Source organism: Myxine glutinosa, chromosome 1 (genome assembly GCF_964187855.1).
Source record: "Myxine glutinosa chromosome 1, kmMyxGlut1.1, whole genome shotgun sequence".
Classification (NCBI taxonomy): Eukaryota; Metazoa; Chordata; class Myxini; order Myxiniformes; family Myxinidae; genus Myxine; species Myxine glutinosa.
Genome location: NC_136261.1, coordinates 406,011,859 through 406,033,263, shown reverse-complemented (window position 1 = coordinate 406,033,263; position 21,405 = coordinate 406,011,859). Strand labels below are relative to the sequence as shown.

Below are 21,405 nucleotides of genomic sequence, written 5' to 3'. Positions count from 1 at the left end.
TGTAACAAAGACATTTTAAAAATGTAATTCATGTTTGAATTGGGTATAACAATGCAAGTGGGGGGTCTAGCGCATGCGTGATGGCTGTTGGTTACTCGTTGTTAGGCACCATTTCAGTAGCCATGGAGCTGTGGACGATTGAACATCGCGTCTTTGTTGTTGAGACGTTTATTCAAACGGGTAGTTCGGTGGTGCTTACACAGCGCAGATTTCGTACTCACTTCAATGTTGGTCGACGTGGCGCCATTCCATCTCGAAACACAATATTGAAGTGGGTAAAAAACTTCAGGACAACTGGATCTGTGAGGCCGGGAGCAGCTCGGGGAGGTGATCGAACCGTTAGGACCCCGGAAAACATCGAAAGGGTTCGACAAGCTGTGGAGGCCAGCCCTCGTCGGTCAGCGGTACGGCACGCTCGCGCTCTACGGATGTCAGACAGATCAGTTCGTCGAATTTTGCACTTGGATATAGCCAAGAAAGGAAAGACCTTTCCTGCTGCTCCCGTAGAGAACGGTTGTACTAGTCTTCAAAAAGTAAGAAGTTCCTGACTTGTAGGGCAGTATCTCCATGGCGAGGGAATGATTGTTTTGTAGTTGTAAAGCCACATTAGTCGGGGCCGTGTGCATCAATATCTGCATGTTTGGTCTGTCCAGGTTCAACCAACATGTAAACCCTCAAGGAAGAGAAAAAACGTCCTTGAAACATCAGATTCTGAAAACAAGAAAGATGTGGTGAGTGTGTAATTATTTAATATCTGTGTTATACAGTGAATTAGAATGACGTTCCCTGAATCAGAATGACGTACCCCGAATCAGAATGACGTACCCCAAATCAGAATGACGTACCCCGAATCAGAATGATGTACCCCGAATCAGAATGACGTACCCCGAATCAGAATGACGTACCCCGAACCAGAATGACGTACCCCGTATCAGAATGACGTACGCCAAAGCAGAATGATGTACCCCGAATCAGAATGACGTACGCCGAATCAGAACGATGTACCCTGAATCAGAATGACGTACCCTGAATCAGAATGACGTACCCTGAATCAGAATGACGTACCCTGAATCAAAATGACGTACGCTGAATCAGAATGACGTACGCTGAAACAGAATGACGTACCCTGAATCAGAATGACGTACCCTGAATCAGAATGACGTACCCTGAATCAGAATGACGTACGCTGAATCAGAATGACGTACCCTGAATCAGAATGACGTACCCTGAATCAGAATGACGTACCCTGAAGCAGAATGACGTACCCTGAAGCAGAATGACGTACCCTGAATCAGAATGACGTACCCTGAATCAGAATGACGTACCCTGAATCAGAATGACATACCCTGAATCAGAATGACGTACCCTGAAGCAGAATGACGTACCCTGAAGCAGAATGACGTACCCTGAATCAGAATGACGTACCCTGAATCAGAATGACGTACCCTGAAACAGAATGACGTACCCTGAAGCAGAATGACGTACCCTGAAGCAGAATGACGTACCCTGAAGCAGAATGACGTACCCTGAAGCAGAATGACGTACCCTGAATCAGAATGATGTACGTACCCTGAAACAGAATGACGTACCCTGAACAAGAATGACTTACCCTGAAACAGAATGACGTACCCTGAATCAGAATGACGTACCCTGAATCAGAATGACGTACCCTGAATCAGAATGACATACCCTGAAACAGAATGACGTACCCTGAACAAGAATGACTTACCCTGAAGCAGAATGACGTACCCTGAAGCAGAATGACGTACCCTGAATCAGAATGATGTACGTACCCTGAAACAGAATGACGTACCCTGAACAAGAATGACTTACCCTGAAACAGAATGACGTACCCTGAATCAGAATGACGTACCCTGAATCAGAATGACGTACCCTGAATCAGAATGACGTACCCTGAAACAGAATGACGTACCCTGAACAAGAATGACTTACCCTGAAACAGAATGACGTACGCTGAATCAGAACGACGTACCCTGAATCAGAGCGACGTACCCTGAATCAGAGCGACGTACCCTGAATCAGAGCGACGTACCCTGAATCAGAGCGACGTACCCTGAATCAGAGCGACGTACCCTGAATCAGAGCGACGTACCTTGAATCAGAGCGACGTACCCTGAATCAGAGCGACGTACCCCGAATCAGAGCGACGTACCCCGAATCAGAGCGACGTACCCCGAATCAGAGCGACGTACTCCGAATCAGAGCGACGTACCCCGAATCAGAGCGACGTACCCCGAATCAGAGCGACGTACCCCGAATGAGAGTGACGTACCCCGAATGAGAGTGACGTACCACGAATCAGAGTGACGTACCCCGAATCAGAGTGACGTACCCCGAATCAGAGTGACGTACCCCGAATCAGAGTGACGTACCCCGAATCAGAGTGACGTACCCCGAATCAGAGTGACGTACCCCGAATCAGAGTGACGTACCCCGAATCAGAGTGACGTACCCCGAATCAGAGTGACGTACCGCGAATCAGAGTGACGTACCCCGAATCAGAATGACGTACCCCGAATCAGAATGACGTACCCCGAATCAGAATGACGTACCCCGAATCAGAATGACGTACTTGATGCAGATTTTCCAATTAAAAAAAATCTTCAAGAAATTCTACTAGGATTGCGGTTACTCTTTTTTAATTGATCTTAATTGCAGTAATTGATTACTTCCCTACATTGCCTTAACTTTATTTGTCTACATTTCTGGAATATTCTTTTCGACATTAATTTTCGATTGGTTATTGCATTTCCACACGTGAGGTTTTGATGATTACCAACGGTATTCTTAATATTTAATCCATGACGAATGATTTAATCATTTAATCGAATCATTTAATCGAATCGACGAATCATTTAATCCATATTGAGGAATTAGTTAATTTCAACTGAGATATATTTTCATCACTGAATGAATGATCGTTTTAAAGGCCATTTTCCCCGCTAGAGCGGGGGTTAGCCTTGCGGCCCCAGGAAAATCATGGTTCCCTGTTTGAGGCAATGTTTTTATTGCCGGATGCCCTTCCTGACGCCAACCCTTAGTCGTCTCTTACGATGCGCAGGGATATGGTGTACCTATTCTAAGCTGGGGTACACACCGGGATCATTCATCCCAGCAAGCTGGTACTCAATTTGCCGACCTCGGAAGGATGACAGGCTGAGTCAACCCCACTGGTGTTAATTCAGCGATCGACCGGGATTCGAACCCAGGATCCTAGGATCCAAAGCCGGCACCCTAACCGCTAAGCCTAAGTACCCCGGCTTGGAATAGGTACACCGTAACCCTGCGCATCGTAAGAGGCGACCAAGGGTTGGCGTCAGGAAGGGCATCCGGCCATAAAAACATTGCCTCAAAACAGGAAACCATGATTGTCATGGGGCCCGCAAGGCTAACCCCCGCTCTAGCGGGAAAATGGCCTTAAAAAACGATCATTCATTCATTCATTCAAGTACGATTCTCTCTCTGTGTTCCCCTTTGATCTTCTGTCCATCTGTGAAACTGCTGCCCTCTGTTCTTTCACTGCTCCCTGAGCCAATATTTCTCGATGTACAAAAACAGAGCGACGTACCCTGATCTGATCATGTCCTTGTTATCTGATCATGTCCTTGTTAAAGTGGACATCTCTCTGACCATCCTCAGGGAGCCTGCTCAGCGTCGACGAGTCTGGCATTTCACTCAGGCCAACTGGCACGGTCTTCAAGCAGCCATCAATCATCTGGACTGGTCTCCCATCTCTACCACCTCTGACATCAACTCATCCTGGGAATTCTTCCAAAGTAAATTGCTCTCTCTCATGCACAGATTTATCCCATCTCGTCTTCAGTTGTCATACCCTTCCTCCCGTCCATGGTACACGGAATCTTGTGGTGAGGCTGTTGCCCAGAAACAACTTGCCTTCGTCTCCTGGAAAGCAAATCCAATGGAAGGAAATCTCATTTCCTTTCACAAAGCCCGAAACAAGTGTGTGTCCACCCTCAGAAGAGCCAGGAAACAATATCTCTCCGTTCTCAAGACCGAACTCTCTTATCTGTCTCCCTCTTCCAAATCCTGGTGGCGTCTGGTCAAATCCGTTTCTGGTGTTTGTTCCCCCTCCATCCCCTCCCTTACCTCAAACGGCTACACAGCTGACTCCGCACGTGAAAAAGCTGAATGCCTCAACTCTGTGTTTGCCTCTAAATCTTGTGTCCCAAACCCATCCCTCTCTGTACCCACCATACCCAGTCGTACCCTGCTGCTTCTGGACTCCGTGTCCTTTCCTCCTGACAAGGTGGAAAAGTTTCTGTCAACCCTCGACTCTGATTCTGCAACTGGACCCGACGGCATCAGCCCACGGGTCCTAAAATCCTGCTCTGCTGCTCTATCTCACCCTCTCTCTGTTCTCTTCACCCTCTCTTTTGCTCAAGGTCAACTGCCATCTGCTTGGAAATCAGCCAACATCACCGCTTTGCACAAAAAAGGTGCAAAAACAGATCCTAGCAACTACAGACCAATCAGCCTTCTCCCAATTATCAGCAAAGTCATGGAATCCATCATTGCTTCTGATATGAAATCTTTCCTCTTCTCCAATGGCTTGATCTCTGATCATCAATTTGGTTTCAGACCAGGTCACTCTACTCTGGACATGCTGCTTCTGCTGTCTCAACAATGGATGGAGGTCCTCAATGCCAAACAGGAAATTAGAGCTGTCTCCCTCGACATATCACGTGCCTTCGACACGGTCTGGCACCCCGCTCTGCTCACCAAACTCTCCTCCTTTGGTATCCATGGAAATCTCCACGCATGGCTGGCGGACTTCCTCTCTAGTCGTCGTCAACGTGTGGCCCTGAATGGGTTTCTCTCATCTCCTCTTCCTGTTCAGGCTGGAGTTCCCCAAGGCAGTGTTCTGGGCCCCGTGCTTTTTCTGGTCTTCATCAATGATCTCTCTGACTCTCTCGAAAATCCTCTCTATCTCTTTGCTGATGACTCCACTCTCTGCCGCTCCATTCCTCTTCCCTCAGATCGGCAGTCTGCTGCCTCCTCACTCTCTGAAGACCTGGACAAAAACACAGACTGGTCAAACAAGTGGAACATGTCTTTCAATCCTGACAAATCTCACACTCTTACTATGTCTCTCCGAAAAGATCGACTGGACAACCCTCCCATCTACTTTCTCAACAATCCTCTCCCAGAAGTTCTGTCGCTCAAGATTTTGGGTCTCACTATCTGCCATGATCTTTCTTGGGAAAACCACATTTCCAAGCTGGCCTCCAAAGCCAGTCGCCGACTGGGCATCCTCCGTCGTGCGAAGTCCTTCCTCGGCACACCTGAGCTCCTCACCACATACAAGGCTTTCATCCGCAGCTCAATGGAATACTGTTCTCCCCTATGGGCCGGTGCTCCTGCCTCACACCTAGCTCGGCTTCACGCTGTTGAAACCAAAGCTTTCAGAATTATTGGAATCTCCCGCGATGAAGCTATCTCTGAGGGCCTTTCACTCACTCACTGCAGGCAGGTAGGTGGTCTTTCTGTCTTCTACCGACTCCTCTCCGGCCTTGCACCCCCAGCTCTCTCTGTGCTCTGTCCCCCAAATATTCCTACAGGTCGCACAAGATCTGCCAGCAACCCTCTGATGGTTAAACTGCCGAAATCTCGGCTCTCCGCTCACCTTCACTCTTTCATTCCTCTTTTCTCCCGCCTCTGGAACAAACTCCCTCACTCCCTTCAATCCCACTCCTCCCTCCAGGTCTTTAAAACAGCTGTTCACCACCATCTCTTATCTTCCCCCATCCAAAACCTTGATCTTTTCTACCCCCGCTAATTCACCCCAGATCCACCTTGTTTGAAATTCCAACTTCTTTCCTGGAAGTCCTGGCAGTGTCCATATGTTTTATACCTCTCCCACTGCCCCCTTCCCACGCCCCCCCCCAAAGCCCTCACCCTCTCTCAGATCTCTCGATGTCTCCATGTCTCTCGGTCCCTGCTCTCAAATGTTGTTTTGTGTCCTTCCCCCTCTTCCCCCTCTCTTTTGTGTCCTTCCCCCTCTCTCCCCATCTTGTCTACCGCTCCCTATGTTATGTTTTATGTGTAGGTTTGTCTTTCTGTGTGATTAATGTTCGCTCTTTCACGAGCCTCGATCTTGTATACAAAAAATAAATAAATAAATAAATATCTGCCTTATTCGTGTCTAAATCCGATTCTAAGCAACGTGAGCTTTCCCTCACTGGTGAACAACCTTCCACATCAAATTTATGACTGCACGAGGATATTACCCCACGTACGCAAAGCAAAAAGTGGGGTTAAGCAATTGGTTCACATCTGTCTGTCTATCGGTCTGTCCACTGTAGAACACTAATATGTAGTTTAACAGTACTTTGGGTCTGAAATTCTGTGGCGTTTCGTCCCGACCGCGCATGCGCGGAGAGGTTGGTAATTTCTTTGGTCTGTCTGCCTGTCTGGCGGTCAAACAAAATTGAAAATCATTCCAAACAGGAAACTTAGTTTTTAGGGAGATCATAAAGGATACAAAATCAGGCATGAATAACTAATTTAAAGTGTTTAATTAGGTGGTGTAAAAGGCAATGCATTAATGGCGGTAAACTTCCGAAGAAAGTTTTTGTTTTCTACAGCATTTAAAACCTTTATTTTATTTCAATTGAATTATATATTTGAACACTGTAGAAACACAAATCAACTTGTTGGCACTTCCAAAAACCTCCAGTTTAGCAGTAGGTGGACAAAATATTACGCCATTTTACGCTACCTCAACCAATCAAATGTGCCACTCGTTCTCTCATCGTGAGGGAATATCGAAATTCAGACAAAATGGCGGCTTGCAGTAAATATATATTGTGCCCCGGAAACGTAAAGCAAGAGTCGAAAAGACCCTTCCATATCCTTTTTCTCAAGACTGTGTGGGCAAAGGCGTCCATGAACTCTTTAGTTGTTGTTTGTAGTTGTAAAGCCACATGATATCGAACAGAGAGCATCATTCCCGATGTGCTCGATTGTGTGCAGGTAAAACCAAGTCATAAAGCTCCAAAGAAGAGTCAAAAGATACTTCAAACAGCTGCAGCTTCGAAGAACTCTCCAGTTGATGTGGTGAGTGGACAATTATTTCATGTTCACATTTTACTCCGTATGTAGATTTATCTTGATTGAGAAATATTCACAATCATTTTTCACTAGCAAATCCCACCTGTCGCTTCGCTGATGGGAATACTAAGAGAGGAGTGGAGAGAGAAAGATGGGAAAAAGAGAGGAGGAGGAGGAGGGGGGAGAGGAAGGGAGTTAGAGGGGTGGTGAGGGAGAGTGATGCCTTCCTGCAAAATCCCATTGACTTAATGTATTAAAGGGGGAATGTGTTCAGGCCTGTAGATCAGCAGAGGCTTCCAGGCTGAACACATTAGGCCTGTAGCCCTCTGCTGATTTATATGCTTCGCGGGTTTGTTGTGTCAGATTTCCATTGGCTTTGATTCGGTCGATTGATAGTCACTCTGAGGGACCCTGAAAAATCTCATCATATGTTGAATAATAGCAAGGATTTATCAAGCGTGTCAGAACTTACGTTGTGTCCAGAATGCACAGTAATCAAGTGTTGTTACATTATGTTACATAATCAAGCGTTACGTTACACTAATTGCAAAAAAATAATAGCGTTATGTAATTTTTGAATGGGCCCCATATTGGGGTTAAGCAATCCGTGACCTTGTGACGAATCAGCTCGTTCTGATATAACCTTGTGAAGGGTGGCATGGATGAGAGGTGTCGAGTTAATTTTTTTTAAAGTGCATTAAATGTTTGTTTCCAAATTGCAGTGTTCGTTTTTTAAGAGTGCTTTAAATGCACGTTTCCCAATCGGCCCATTACCGGATTTTGTCGCAGGTTGTGAACATTCTTGCTTATTCATAACTGAAGAGGTCAAACTAAACAATGGCATAGTTGAAAAAGGTTACAAGTCAGGAATACATACCTACAAAATGCATGTACAAATCAAAATTCACTGGTTCCAAATGTATTCGGCCCTTTAAGTCCATATTTGGTGGAAGCATCTTTTGCAGAAATGACTGCTATGAATCTTTTTGAGTCGGTCTCTACCTGCTTTTCACAGCGAGATGGTGAAATCTTTGCCCATTCTTTACGTCAAAATTGTTCTAGTTCTGCCAAGGTTGATGGGGATCGTCGATGGATTGCAATCTTCAAGTCTTGCCATAAATGTTCATTTGGGTTCAAGTCAGGACTTTGACTAAGCCACTCAATAAAATTTATATTCTTCTTCTTCAGCCATTCCAGTGTAACTTTATATTTGTGCTTCGGATCATTGTCCTGCTGAAATGTGAGTCTCCTGCCCAGTTTCAGATTCATGGCTGATTCAAGCAGGTTTTCATCAAGGATTCTTCTGTACTTTGCACCGTCCATTGTTCCTTCTATCCCGACAAGCTTCCCAGTCCCTGCTGATGAAAATCAGCCCCATAACATGATGCTGCCACCACCATGCTTGACAGTATGGATAGTGTTGCCCATGTAATGTGCATTGCTCAGCCTGCACCAGATGTAACTCTTTGAATTTCGACTTCTTTTTCAGCTTTTTCACAAACGGCTTTTTCAACGGTTTTTTTTTCGCAAACTTCATCCGAGCTTTTAGATTCGACCTTTTCAGTAATGGCTTCTTTCTTGTCACCTGTCCGTAGAGGCCATCTTTGTGAAGGGAACGGGATATTGTTGATTGATGAACACTGACCCCCAACTCAGACATCGAGCCTTGTAGATCTTTCAACGTCATTATTAGATTTACAGTGATGTCCCGAACCAGTTTCCTGCTTGCCCGGCTGCTCAATTGGGGTGTGCGACCTGAGCTGGGTAGAGCCTGGGTGGTATGATACATCTTCCACTTCTTGATTATGGATTCACCATACTGAAAGGGATAATAAGTTACTTTGAAATCTTATGATCCTCTCCTTAACTGTGCTTCTCCACCACTTTGTCCAGCTCCATCACTTTGAGCCAATAGACTTTAAAATATGGGCCCACAGGCAAGAAATAGAGGGGGATGAACAAATGGAAGTTGTATAATCTCGTGTGCAGCATGTGGACGCTGACTTGCAACATCGCTGAGGGGGGGGGGGGGGGTGGAGGGGGCAGGGGGTGGAGTGGAGCGAGGGGTGCGCTTGTGCCGCTGACGCAGTGCCCCATATAGGCGAGAGCAGGAATTTGCCAATTGTTCAGTGTACTGACGAGAGCTTGCCTACTCATCGTGAAGGACAATGTGGCATCTTTAATGCCCCCCAATGCAGGCAAGCAGGACACCCAGTTTGAAGTCCATCAGATGAGTGGCACGCATCAGATGAGTGATCGACGAATCACCTTGCCTGTGAAATACCGGGGTGACAGTTTATAGCTGGGCCAAGTTATAAGACAGCTCAGAGGTGAGTGTGTAAGTGTTCAGCATTGATACTGGGAGGATAACAGGGAAAGTGTTGGGAGTATCCAAGGTGACCTCGCCTCTGTGACCTCACTCTTCCTTGAGTCTCAATCTTGGAAAGAAAAATAGATGCTCATTTTAACATAACGTCGTAATCTTTTTATTCAACCTTTCTTGTCACTTGCATTGAATTATTGCTAGAAAGGGAACTGAATATGCAAATAAATAACATTTTTGCAGAAAGAGCAGTTTTATAATATGAGTATCAATTTGTAATTTTGCATTTGCTCGCAACAGTGAAATTCCCTTAATCTACCAGCCAGCGACATAAATTTCAACAAACGGTAACACCAATGTAAACCACCTTAGGAACCATCTGTTATGTTTAATCATCTTTAAAAAGTAAGAAGTTCCTGACTTGAAGGGCAGTATCTCCATGGCGAGGAAATGATTGCTTTGTAGTTGTAAAGCCAAGTTACTTGGGGCCGTGTGCATCAATACCTGCGTGTTTGGTCCGTGCAGGTACAACTGAGGTGTAAACCCTCAAAGAAGAGAAAAAATGTTCTTGAAACATCAGATTCTGAAAACAAGAAAGATGTGGTGAGTGTGTAATTATTACCCTCGCCAGAGGAGAGGGAATTGCATTTCGGTCCGTTTGTCTGTCTGTTTGTTACTTGCAAAATCGAAGATTTTTCAAGTATATTGGTCGGTTGTGTTTGTGGTTCTGTCTGTTTGTCTGTCTGTCTGTTTGTTTGTCTGTCTGTTTGTCACCGGCCTACAGGTCACAATTTTCAACCGATCTTCACGAAACCTCACCAAATGGTAGAGTTGGTCAAAAGCAGGAAGCCTATTGTTTTTGGGGTCATTAGGTCAAAAGGTCAACATAGGCCAAAGGTCACCAACTTTGCTAAATTTCTAAAATCCTCAATTTTCAGCCGATTGACTTGAAATTTGAAGAGGACTTGCATATCTGGTCACTGAATTCAACCACCAAGTATTCTTGAGGTCAACATAGGCCAAAAGGTCAACATAGGCCAAATTTCTAAAATCCTCAATTTTCATCCAATTGACTTGAAATTTGAAGAGGACTTGCATATCTAGTCACTGAATTCAACCACAAATTATATTTAGGTGAACATAGGCCAAAAGGTCAACATAGGCCAAAAGGTCAACATAGGCCAAATTTCTAAAATCCTCAATTTTCATCCAATTGACTTGAAATTTGAAGAGGACTTGCATATCTGGTCACTGAATTCAACCACAAATTATATTTTCGGTGAACATAGGCCAAAAGGTCAACATAGGCCAAAAGGTCAACATAGGCCAAATTTCTAAAATCCTAAATTTTCATCCAATTGACTTGAAATTTGAAGAGGACTTGCATATCTGGTCACTGAATTCAACCACCAAGTATTCTTGAGGTCAACATCGGCCAAAAGGTCAACATAGGCCAAATTTCTAAAATCCTCAATTTTCATCCGATTGACTTGAAATTTGAAGAGGACTTGCATATCTGCTCACTGAATTCAACCACAAATTATATTTTAGGTGAACATAGGCCAAAGGGTCAACATAGGCCAAAAGGTCAACATAGGCCAAAAGGTCAACATAGGCCAAAAGGTCAACATAGGCCAAATTTCTAAAATCCTCAATTTTCATCCAATTGACTTGAAATTTGAAGAGGAGTTGCATATCTGGTCACTGAATTCAACCACCAAGTATATTTGAGGTCAACATAGGCCAAAAGGTCAACATAGGCCAAATTTATAAAATCCTCTATTGTCATCCAATTGACTTGAAATTTGAAGAGGACTTGCATATCTGGTCACTGAATTCAACCACCAAGTATTCTTGAGGTAAACATAGGCCAAATGGTCAACATAGGCCAAATTTCTAAAATCCTCAATTTTCATCCAATTGACTTGAAATTTGAAGAGGACTTGCACATCTGGTCACTGAATTCAACCACCAAGTATTCTTGAGGTCAACATAGGCCAAAAGGTCAACATAGGCAAAAATTTCTAAAATCCTCAATTTTCATCCAATTGACTTGAACTTTGAAGAGGACTCGCATATCTGGTCACTGAATTCAACCACCAAGTATTCTTGAGGTCAACATAGGCCAAAAGGTCAACATAGGCCAAATTTATAAAATCCTCAATTTTCATCCAATTGACTTGAAATTTGAAGAGGACTTGCATATCTGGTCACTGAATTCAACCACCAAGTATTTTTGAGGTCAACTTCGGCCAAAAGGTCAACATAGGCCAGATTTCTAAAATCACCAATTTTCATTTGATTGACTTGAACTTCTAAGAGGATTTATATATATGGTCACTGAATTCAACCACCATCTATTTTTGAGGTCAACATAGGCCAAATTTTTAATATCCTCAATATTCATCCAATGGACTTGAAAATTGAACAGCATTTGCACATTGAGTCATGAAATAGTGAAACGAACTATTTTTGAGGTCAAAAGGTCAAAGGTCAACTCACGGTCAACCTTCCAAACTCATCATTTTTCAACTGAAAAATCGTCACTGTTCATTCTGTTGACCCGAGCTTTGATCAATATTGTAAATTTTAATCTTCATGAAATGAACAATTTGCTGTATCAATGGAAAACTTTGGGGGGCGGGGGGGGGGGGGGGCGGTGGCGGATTTTGCAAGTATCGTGCTACACATGACGTCTTCTTGTTTGTTTGTTTGTCACCGGCCTACAGGTCGCAATTCTAAACCGATCGTCACGAAACTTCACCAAGTTGTATATGACGTCCCAATTGAGAAGCCTGTTGTTTTGGGGGTCAAAATGTCAAAAGGTCAACATAGGACAAATTTATAAAATCCTCAATTTTCATCCGATTGACTTGAAATTTGAAGGGGACTTGCATATCTGGTCACTGAATTCAATCACTTAGTATATTTGAGATCAACATAGGTCAAAAGGTCAACATAGGCCAAATTTATAAAATCCTCAATTTTCATCCGATTGACTTGAAATTTGAAGAGGACTTGCATATTTGGTCAATGAATTCAACCACCAAGTATTTTTGAGGTCAACATGGGCCAAAAGGTCAACATAGGCCAAAAGGTCAACATAGGCCAAATTTCTAAAATCCTCAATTTTCATCCAATTGACTTGAAATTTGAAGAGGACTTGCATATCTGGTCACTGAATTCAACCACCAAGTATATTTGAGGTAAACATGGGCCAAAAGGTCAACATGGGCCACATTTATAAAATCCTCAATTTTCATCCAATTGACTTGAAATTTGAAGATGACTTGCATATCTGGTCACTGAATTCAACCACAAATTACATTTTCAGTGAACATAGGCCAAAAGGTCAACATAGGCCAAAAGGTCAACATAGGCCAAATTTCTAAAATCCTTAATTTTCATCCAATTGACTTGAAATTTGAAGAAGACTTGCATATCTGGTCACTGAATTCAACCACCAAGTATATTTGAGGTCAACATTGGCCAAAAGGTCAACATGGGCCACATTTCTAAAATCCTCAATTTTCATCTGATTGACTTGAAATTTGAAGAGGACTTGCATATCTGGTCACTGAATTCAACCACCAAGTATACTTGAGGTCAACATAGGCCAAATTTCCAAAATCCTCAATTTTCATCGAATTGACTTGGAAATTGAACAGCATTTTCACATTGAGTCACTAAATAGGGAAACGAACTATTTTTGAGGTCAAAAGGTCAAAGGTCAACTCAAGGTCAACCTTCCAAAATCATCATTTTTCATCTTAAAAATCGTCACTTTTCTTCCTGTTGACCCGAGCTTTGATCAAGATTGATAATTTTAATCTTGATGAAATGGACAATTTGCTGTATCAATGAATTTTTTTTTCTTGTGGGTGGGAGTGGATTTTGCAAGTATCGTGCTCCGCATGACGTCTTCTTGTTTGTTTGTTTGTCACCGGCCTACAGGTCACAATTCGAAACCAATCATCACGAAACTTCACCAAGTTGTATAGGTCGTCCAAATTGAGAAGCCTATTGTTTTGGTTGTCAAAATGTCAAAAGGTCAACATAGGCCAAATGTCACCAACTTTGCTAAATTTGTAAAATCCTCAATTTTCATCTGATTGACTTGAAATTTGAAAAGGACTTCCATATCTGGTCACTGAATTCAACCACCAAGTATTTTTGAGGTGAACATCGGCCAAAAGGTCAACATAGGCCACATTTCTAAAATCCTCAATTTTCATCCGATTGACTTGAAATTTGAAGAGAACTTGCATATATGGTCACTGAATTCAACCACAAATTATATTTTAGATCAACATTGGCCAAAAGGTCAACATTGGCCATATTTCTAAAATACTCAATTTTCATCCGATTGACTTGAAAATTGAACAGCATTTGCACATTGCTTCACTAAATAGGGAAACGTACTTTTTAGGTCAATAGGTCATAGGTCAACTCAAGGTCAACCTTCCAAAATCATCATTTTTCATCCGAAAAATCGTCACTTTTCTTCCTATTGACCCGAGCTTTGATCAAGATTGTCAATTTTAATCTTGATGAAATGGACAATTTGCTGTATCAATGGAATTTTTTTTCCTTGGGGGGGGGGGGGGGGGGAGCGGATTTTGCAAGTATCGTGCTCCACATGACGTTTTCTTGTTTGTTTGTCCGCACAGAATAAATATGATTTTCTCTGCAACCGTTGGTCCGATTGACTGGAAATTTCCACCATAGGTGCATCTCAACCTGTATAATTTTTAATGATAATTATGACGTCAATAGTTACGTGGTATGGGCGCCATCTTGGAAAAACCGAAAAACTTTGCACCTCCATATCTCTGAAAGTGCTGCATGGAAAAAATTGAGACATGGCTCATTGTAAATAACTCTCCATGGGGAATAAAATATGCTAATGATTGTGTCATAGGTGCCTCCATTATGACGTCATAATTCGACAAGTACAAAACTTCATCCGATGAAGATGAAATTTCTTGAGCATCATCTAGGGATAAATTGGTAGAGAAAAAATAATTATGATGACGTCATTGGTCACGTGGTTCGGCCACCATACTTGTTTTTAACACAAAAGCCTTATAAACCACTGAAAACACATTCTTGCGAGGGTCTGCAATCTCTGATTGCTCTTTCTTGTTTATTCCCTGTGTTATACATTGAATCAGAATGACGTACACAATGAAGATTTGCAAATGAAAAAAAATCTTCAACAAATTGTAATTGTATTGCAGTGACGCATTTCAAAATTTGGTGTTTCTTACAAAATCAGTTCTGTTGTAACACAATTAAATGATTGAACAGGATTATAACAAATTAATTGATATCTTTGGGAAAATGACATGCCCAGACGAGGAATCAAACCCAGGTCCTCTTGAAAACCGTACCAGTGCTCTGCTATCTGGACGACCCTGACTGAGCTTGCAATTTTCCCACACATATGATTGCCACTCTCTTTCCATAAATGCTTCCAGGGCACTCGCTGCCAACGATAGGAGCACCAACAGCCTGAACACGAGAGTCAGTCAGAAAATTGCATGCTTGGTCAGGGTCGCCCAGATAGCTGAGACGGCAGAGCACTGGTACGGTTCACCAGAGGACCTGGGTTCGATTCCTGGTCTGGGCGTGTGATATTTTCCCACATATGTCAATTAATCTGTTGTAACTATTTGATGCTGCCAGACCAACTAATATTCCCCACAAATTGTTTTTAAAAATAAGAAGTTGATGACTTATTATTTTCGTGGAGAGGGAATTACTCCTTTGTAATTACCTCTCATGCGTGAAGCGAAAAGCAGTGTTAAAAAATTTGTTCACTTTGTCTGTCTATCTACAGATGTCGGTGTGTGATCGAGGTACGACTTGATGTCAATTGAAAGATATATTTTCAAAACTGTAGAACGTGAATATGTCATTGAGCAGTACTTCGGGAATGAAATTGGCAAATTGTAGGGTGTCTCGTCCCGATCGCGCATGCGTAGAGAGGAGTAACGTAATTTTTTAAAGTCTGTCAGGTGGTCAAACAAAATTGAAGATCATTCCAAACCGGAAACATACTGTTTTAGGGAAGTCATAAAGGATACGGAAACAGGCATGAATAACTAATTTAACGTGTTAAATATGTTGGTGTAAAAGGTGGTGCATCAACGGTGGTAAACTTGCTTTCCTTTGTTTTCTACAGCCTTTAAAACCTTTATTAGCGCCACTTGGACTTAGTCCGAAACGGGGGCTTATGGATTGGGTCTCGTCCGTCTGTCTGTCTGTGCGTGCTTGTGTCCGCAACCATATCTCAGACATGTATGGACCAATTTTGTTCATACTTGGCATAAAGACAATACATGATGGTATACATATGCACATCATGTTTTTTCGAAATCAAATCCAAGATGGCCGACTGGCGGCCATTTCGTTAAGTTTCCCCAATAATTTCTCAGATATGCATGGTCCGATTTTGTCCAGACTTGGCACAAGCATAGCACATTACGGCATGCATGTGCACCTCACTTTATTTTGTGATCTGATAAAAGATGGTCGACTGGTAGACTGGCAGCCAATTTAGTTGTAAAAAAAAATAACCCGGTCCTGAACACGTCCTCAACCATTTATCAGAAATGCATTTACCAATATTGTTCAAATTTGGCACACAGATAAGGAATGATGGCTTACATATACATGTCATTTATTTTCGAGATCAGATCCAAGATGGCCGACTGGTGGCCATTTTGTTACTTGAAACGTTTCCCCGACCATTTCTCGACATGCATGGGCCGATTTTGTTTAAACTTGGCAAAAAGACAATGCATGAGGGTTTACATAGGCAGAAGGTTTTGTTTTGTAAGCCGACGAAAGATGGCCGACTGACGCCGTTTATCTCCGTGCAACAAAATTGATAAAATCCTGGGAGCCCTGACATATTTTATTTCTTTTTCTCCTTGTTTTATTTCAATTGAATTATCTACTTGAACACTGTAGAACACAAATCAACTTGTTGGCACTTCCAAAAAAACCTGTTTAGCAGTAGATGGACAAAATATTATGCCATTTTACGCTACCTCGACTAATCAAATGTGCCACTCGTGCTCTCAGCGTTGAGGAATATCGAAATTCAGACAAAATGGCGGCTTGCAGGAAATATAGATTGTGCTCGCAAATACAAAGCAATAGTTGAAAAGGCCCTTCCATGTCCTTTTTCTCCAGACTGCACAGGGTTAGACTAGAGGCAAAATCTGAAAAGGGGCCTAGAAATCACTTTAGGGAGTACGGAATGTTAGGAGCTGGCATCCATGTCAGACTGTTAAAGTGGTTCATAGTGAACATATTTCAAGTGGATGCCCATCAAATTTGGCCTTTTTAAATATTATACAGCCAAAACAAAGTGGCCGCCATTATCGAAAACTCCGAAAACTCCGGATTGTAATAAAATTACACAACTTTGTATTTATACAGGATAACAATGAAATTTGCTGTATTTGGACATATTATAATAATACACACATCTTCCTCAAACGATCTAAGTGATATTTTATCTATTTCTTTCCCTATGGAGAGACAAACATGAAAAAATGCTCTGAAAATCTAAGAAAATTACATCTTGATGCATTATATTGAGCTTGTACAAATGTACGGACATACTTTGATGAAGTTCGTTTGATTTCAAAAAAAAACTGTGTTGGGATAATATTAACATCAGTCTTCGGTGGTGTAGTCCGAGTCATCTTGGGCACTGTTCAAAGGATTCCGACACGTTCCGTCAGCGCAACCACAACCAGCGGTACATCTTAGCTCCTTAAGACGACAACTGCATCTGTGAGATTCGCAATTCTTACACTGGCATTGTGTAAGCTTGAGGTAAACCTCTGGAAATGGTTTATCACTCATCAAATGAGGAAGTATATTTCCAGTTGTACCGTCCTTGTTCCATCCATTTCCCACCGGGGAAGATATATCTGGTTGTGCGATCAGTGAAGAGAGCCAAATTGTACACTGATGGTGTGCTCACTTGATATGCAGCTTCAGAGAAGATCGGGTTGGTGGCAACTTCTCTGGTTCTTTGTGACCTTTGAGGAACATTTTGAAACGCACGTCATTGATGTTTGTGTTGTTATCATTGTTTGAATACAGTCTGCAGATGAAGCTCTCTACATCTGTCAGTGTTCTTTCAGTAAGTGTGCCGCGTCCGAGCCCGTCCAATAAGGGACAGTTCTTGATGAACGTTTTCCATGCTATTGTTTTGCCAATGCCACAAAATTGACTGACTGTGTCGCAGCCCGAGAGGGCATGGAATGCTGGAAGATTGTGGCGGGGAGCTGGATCAAGGTCTACAGCGTGCACAGCAACAAAGCTCCGTTGCTTCGCTGTTCCCGTTTGCAACCAAAGCTCTCCAGATAAGTCACTGGCAAAGTGAACGAGGAGAACAAGGACGTCTGTGTCCCTGGAACAAATGATCAGACGCTCAAACCCAAGATCTGTCACAGACTTGGCGTGTAACAATATTCTGGTATCAGCTTCATCGTGGTTTGATTTGAGGGAGTTGACGTCCGTTCCACGGGATGACTCAACCGCCGTTCGGTCATGGAATCCGCCAGATGTCACGACTTCACGATTCGGTTGAGTCGACCTTGCTTGACGAATGAGCTCCATGCTCAAAAAGTGTTCCAGGTCTTGCTTGTTTTCTGGGAGGTCAATAAATTGCCTCCAGTTGACGGGTAATGGCACATCCCTGTTGTCCACTTTGCGACGTATTGGCCGGGTTTTCCCGGTCCGTAAAATCCGAGTGGTGTCCTTGATGGTATGTGCTTCATACCTATCAAACACAACGTCAACTCTGGAGCAAGTGTCACTGAAGTGACTGAAGACAGAGGCTACGAACCGGTCTGCGAGTTGTCCAAAATTGTGGGCATTTGCAGGTTTGCCGATTGCTTGAACAAGTGCCTGGCCATCGATGATTACACACGTTTTCAGATTTGCTGTCGGCGGCTCTTTCTCTACAGTTGTTCTTGTCTGAAGGATATTTCCGAGAGCTGCTTTGTTTGTGGATCGCATTGCTCCGGATGTGTCTGCAAGTGATAGAGGAACCAGCGAAAGTTCATGGCTGAGGATTTCCTTCAGGTCCACCTCGCGTCCAGCTTCTTTTGAAACAAGCAAGCGTTGAAAGAGGTTACGGTCTGCTTTGACGAGTTTTTGTTTCAGACTCAAACAGGGAACCATGATTGTCATGGGGCCCGCAAGGCTAACCCCTGCTCTAGCGGGGAAATTGGCCTTAAAACGATCATTCATTCATTCATTCAGTCGAATTTTTGTTCTGGACCTGATACATGCTTTTCAGCGTCAGGCTTTTCGACTGTCTGAGCTTGTCATGGAATCCCACTTTTTTCGTGATGAGACGTAAGCCCACAAATTCTTTCAATTTGTCTTGCCCTTGTGCATGTGCTGTCAGAAGACATTCCGTTATTTGAGGAGAAGCTACATCTCGAGTGGCCAGGCTAACGACAGCTAGATTTTGGTGTTGAAAAATGCCGAATTTCTTCAGTTGGTCGACAATCTTCTGAACATCTTCCTTGTCCCGCTTTAGTCTTGAGGGTCCGGCTTCTTTTACATAAGAAGGGTTGTAGTCTTCATCTGTAGCATGCATGTCCAACATGGCGCTTGTGTCGTCTACTATTCTGCTCCGTTCGTTGAATGTGAGGCACCATTGATCTCTTGCTCCTTCTGATCTCGTTATTCCTACAAGACCACCGGCAACTTTGCCGACTTTGTTGACGTGCTCTAAGGCTTGATCCGTCGATAGCTGATTGAATGTGTTATTGGTTGTCTTGACCACAAAATTTCCATTCATGAACTCCTGGTGAACATCGGGGTGGCTTGTTTCAAGGATCATAATGTCAGCAAGATAAACTGCCCCCCAGCGAGTGTAGTTTGCGTGGTCATACTGAGCAAACCAGGGTAACATTGCAGCAAAGGACGATTTATGTAGGTTCCAATTTCCAGTTCTCTCTGCACGCAGGAACAGCAACAAGATGGAGATCATTTTGATGTACGTCACCCAAAATCTGGTAGTGGGTGGTTGTGTCTCTTGGAAGTCGTCCAACAGTCTTGTTATTCTGGAGTGCTGAACTGCGTCTTTCAGTGCTTTGACTTTGTTGCTGGTCACATCTCGCTCATTGTGTGCTTCCAAAGCTTCTACGACGTGGACTGATAATGTTTGGAGCTCAACTTCTTCTACTTGGTGATCTTTAGCCCATACGATGAATGTCGGCCAGAGTGTTTTCCAAACAGCTTCAAATGTTAGCTTGTGTGCACGAATAGCCCGGTTGTACGATTTGGCCTGCATGTTATTTTGAGCTGTATTCTCTCCAAAAACGGAACTCTCCGCCCACACCTCCGTAAGACCAGAGTCTGCAAAATGATTTGCAATCACACACATGAAATTCTTGACAATGTGGAACCCCCCACGTCGCAAGAATATCGTTTTGCATTCATTACTGTTTGCCCACTGTATTTCCTTGGCCTTGCAGTACAGCTGCTGGTCCAGAGTAATGACTGTGGACTGGCCAGGATTTATAATGTTGGAAATCCTCAGGCATCGCATCATAACTGTCCACAGCGTGTCGTTCTCGTGGGCCGGGGCGTTGAGGAGCGGCAAATACCCGATTGTGCAGAGCTCGTGTTTGTCTTGTGTTGTAACTTGGTTGAACCCGGTCCACGCTGGCACATCGTCACTGTTAGAGCCATAGATGCAAGAGAGAATCCAGGCCATATCTCGGGCAGAAGCTTCGTCAGACACCTGATCATCTGGGGTAAACATCGTCTCATTCAAGGTGGCTGTGAATTTAGGATCTTCTCGAGAAGATTGGCGAGTGACTTTCTCCAAACGATGAAGTTCGGGAGGGACCTTCAAGGACCTTGACTTTCCAAGAGGAAGTACTTCCTGTTGCTGATGTTGAGGGGTCCCTCTCTGGTAAACTACCATCTGCGTCGCATGAAACGTCCCCATACCATCTAACGTTTCTTCGATAATGTCGATGTTATCAGCAGCGTATTGGCAAAACTTGTTGGATGATATATTTGAAGGGACAGGAGTATTGTTGCAATCTGCGAAGTGTTGCAGATTTTGAACTCCAAGAGTTGTGTCCAGTCTACGTATCTGGTCATAGCTGGGACAGTGTCCTGCGTGATGGATGAGTTCAATCAACGATTTTGAACGTGTTGCCTGATGAATTGCTAGGCCAAGTCCAACGTGTTTTGGTGTGAGCGTTTTGTGCTTCGACACTGCGTAGACTAGGTCTTGACTTATGCTCAAAGCAGTTCGCTTCACAAATTTATCGTCAGCCTGTCCGTCCACTTCCCCAGACAGCAAAATACTGAGGAATAGAAACAAGCTCTCCGGTACAATCTTTTCGGCACTCTCCTTACTAACTGACGTGCAATTATTTAGGCCTGGACGAGAACTGATGTCACCTCTAATGCGTAACGCGCAGTGATGCAAGGTCAACAACTCTTCTGTCTCTGAGCGCGAGAACTGGGTTGGCCTAAGATCATCCATATTTCTCTTTGTCTCCATTTCATCCGAACGCCTTTTCTGTGTCTGAACAGCGATCTTAGATGACAGTGTGGAAAACAACAATTGTGGTTGATGTGGATCGAGTTGAGGTACAAAGTTGATCTGTCCTGGAAGAAGTCGGTGTAGTTTCTCTTTGAGGCGGGATTTATTGTCCCGGTATGGTCCAGCGTCAATGCCGAATTCGCTGAGCAAAGACCTGTACCTTTCCCAAACGTCTAGAAGCGTATAGATTTCACCTCGGGCCAGTCCAGTCGATACTTCAGATGCGACTTTCTCAAAGTAGATATATCTCTGGACGTTTGAGTTGTGCTTGTACTAGATTTCGATGCTTTTCTATTGAACTGTACATAACACTTAAGATGATACCTGGCATCAGCAGCCACGAGATCACTTACTCCTGCCAGGCGACACCGCAACACAGGGT

At 43.4% G+C, this 21,405-nt stretch overlaps 1 protein-coding gene across 1 annotated transcript in view; it reads left to right on the top strand.

The window, feature by feature from the left end:
* LOC144894021 (uncharacterized) overlaps nt 1–21,405 on the top strand; it is a 64,284-nt gene that overhangs the window by 18,633 nt on the left and 24,246 nt on the right. The window contains exons 5-7 of the mRNA XM_078785510.1: nt 654–731; nt 7,015–7,098; nt 9,941–10,018. Coding sequence (XP_078641636.1) covers nt 654–731; nt 7,015–7,098; nt 9,941–10,018 — 240 coding nt within the window. The remainder of the gene's footprint in view (nt 1–653; nt 732–7,014; nt 7,099–9,940; nt 10,019–21,405) is intronic.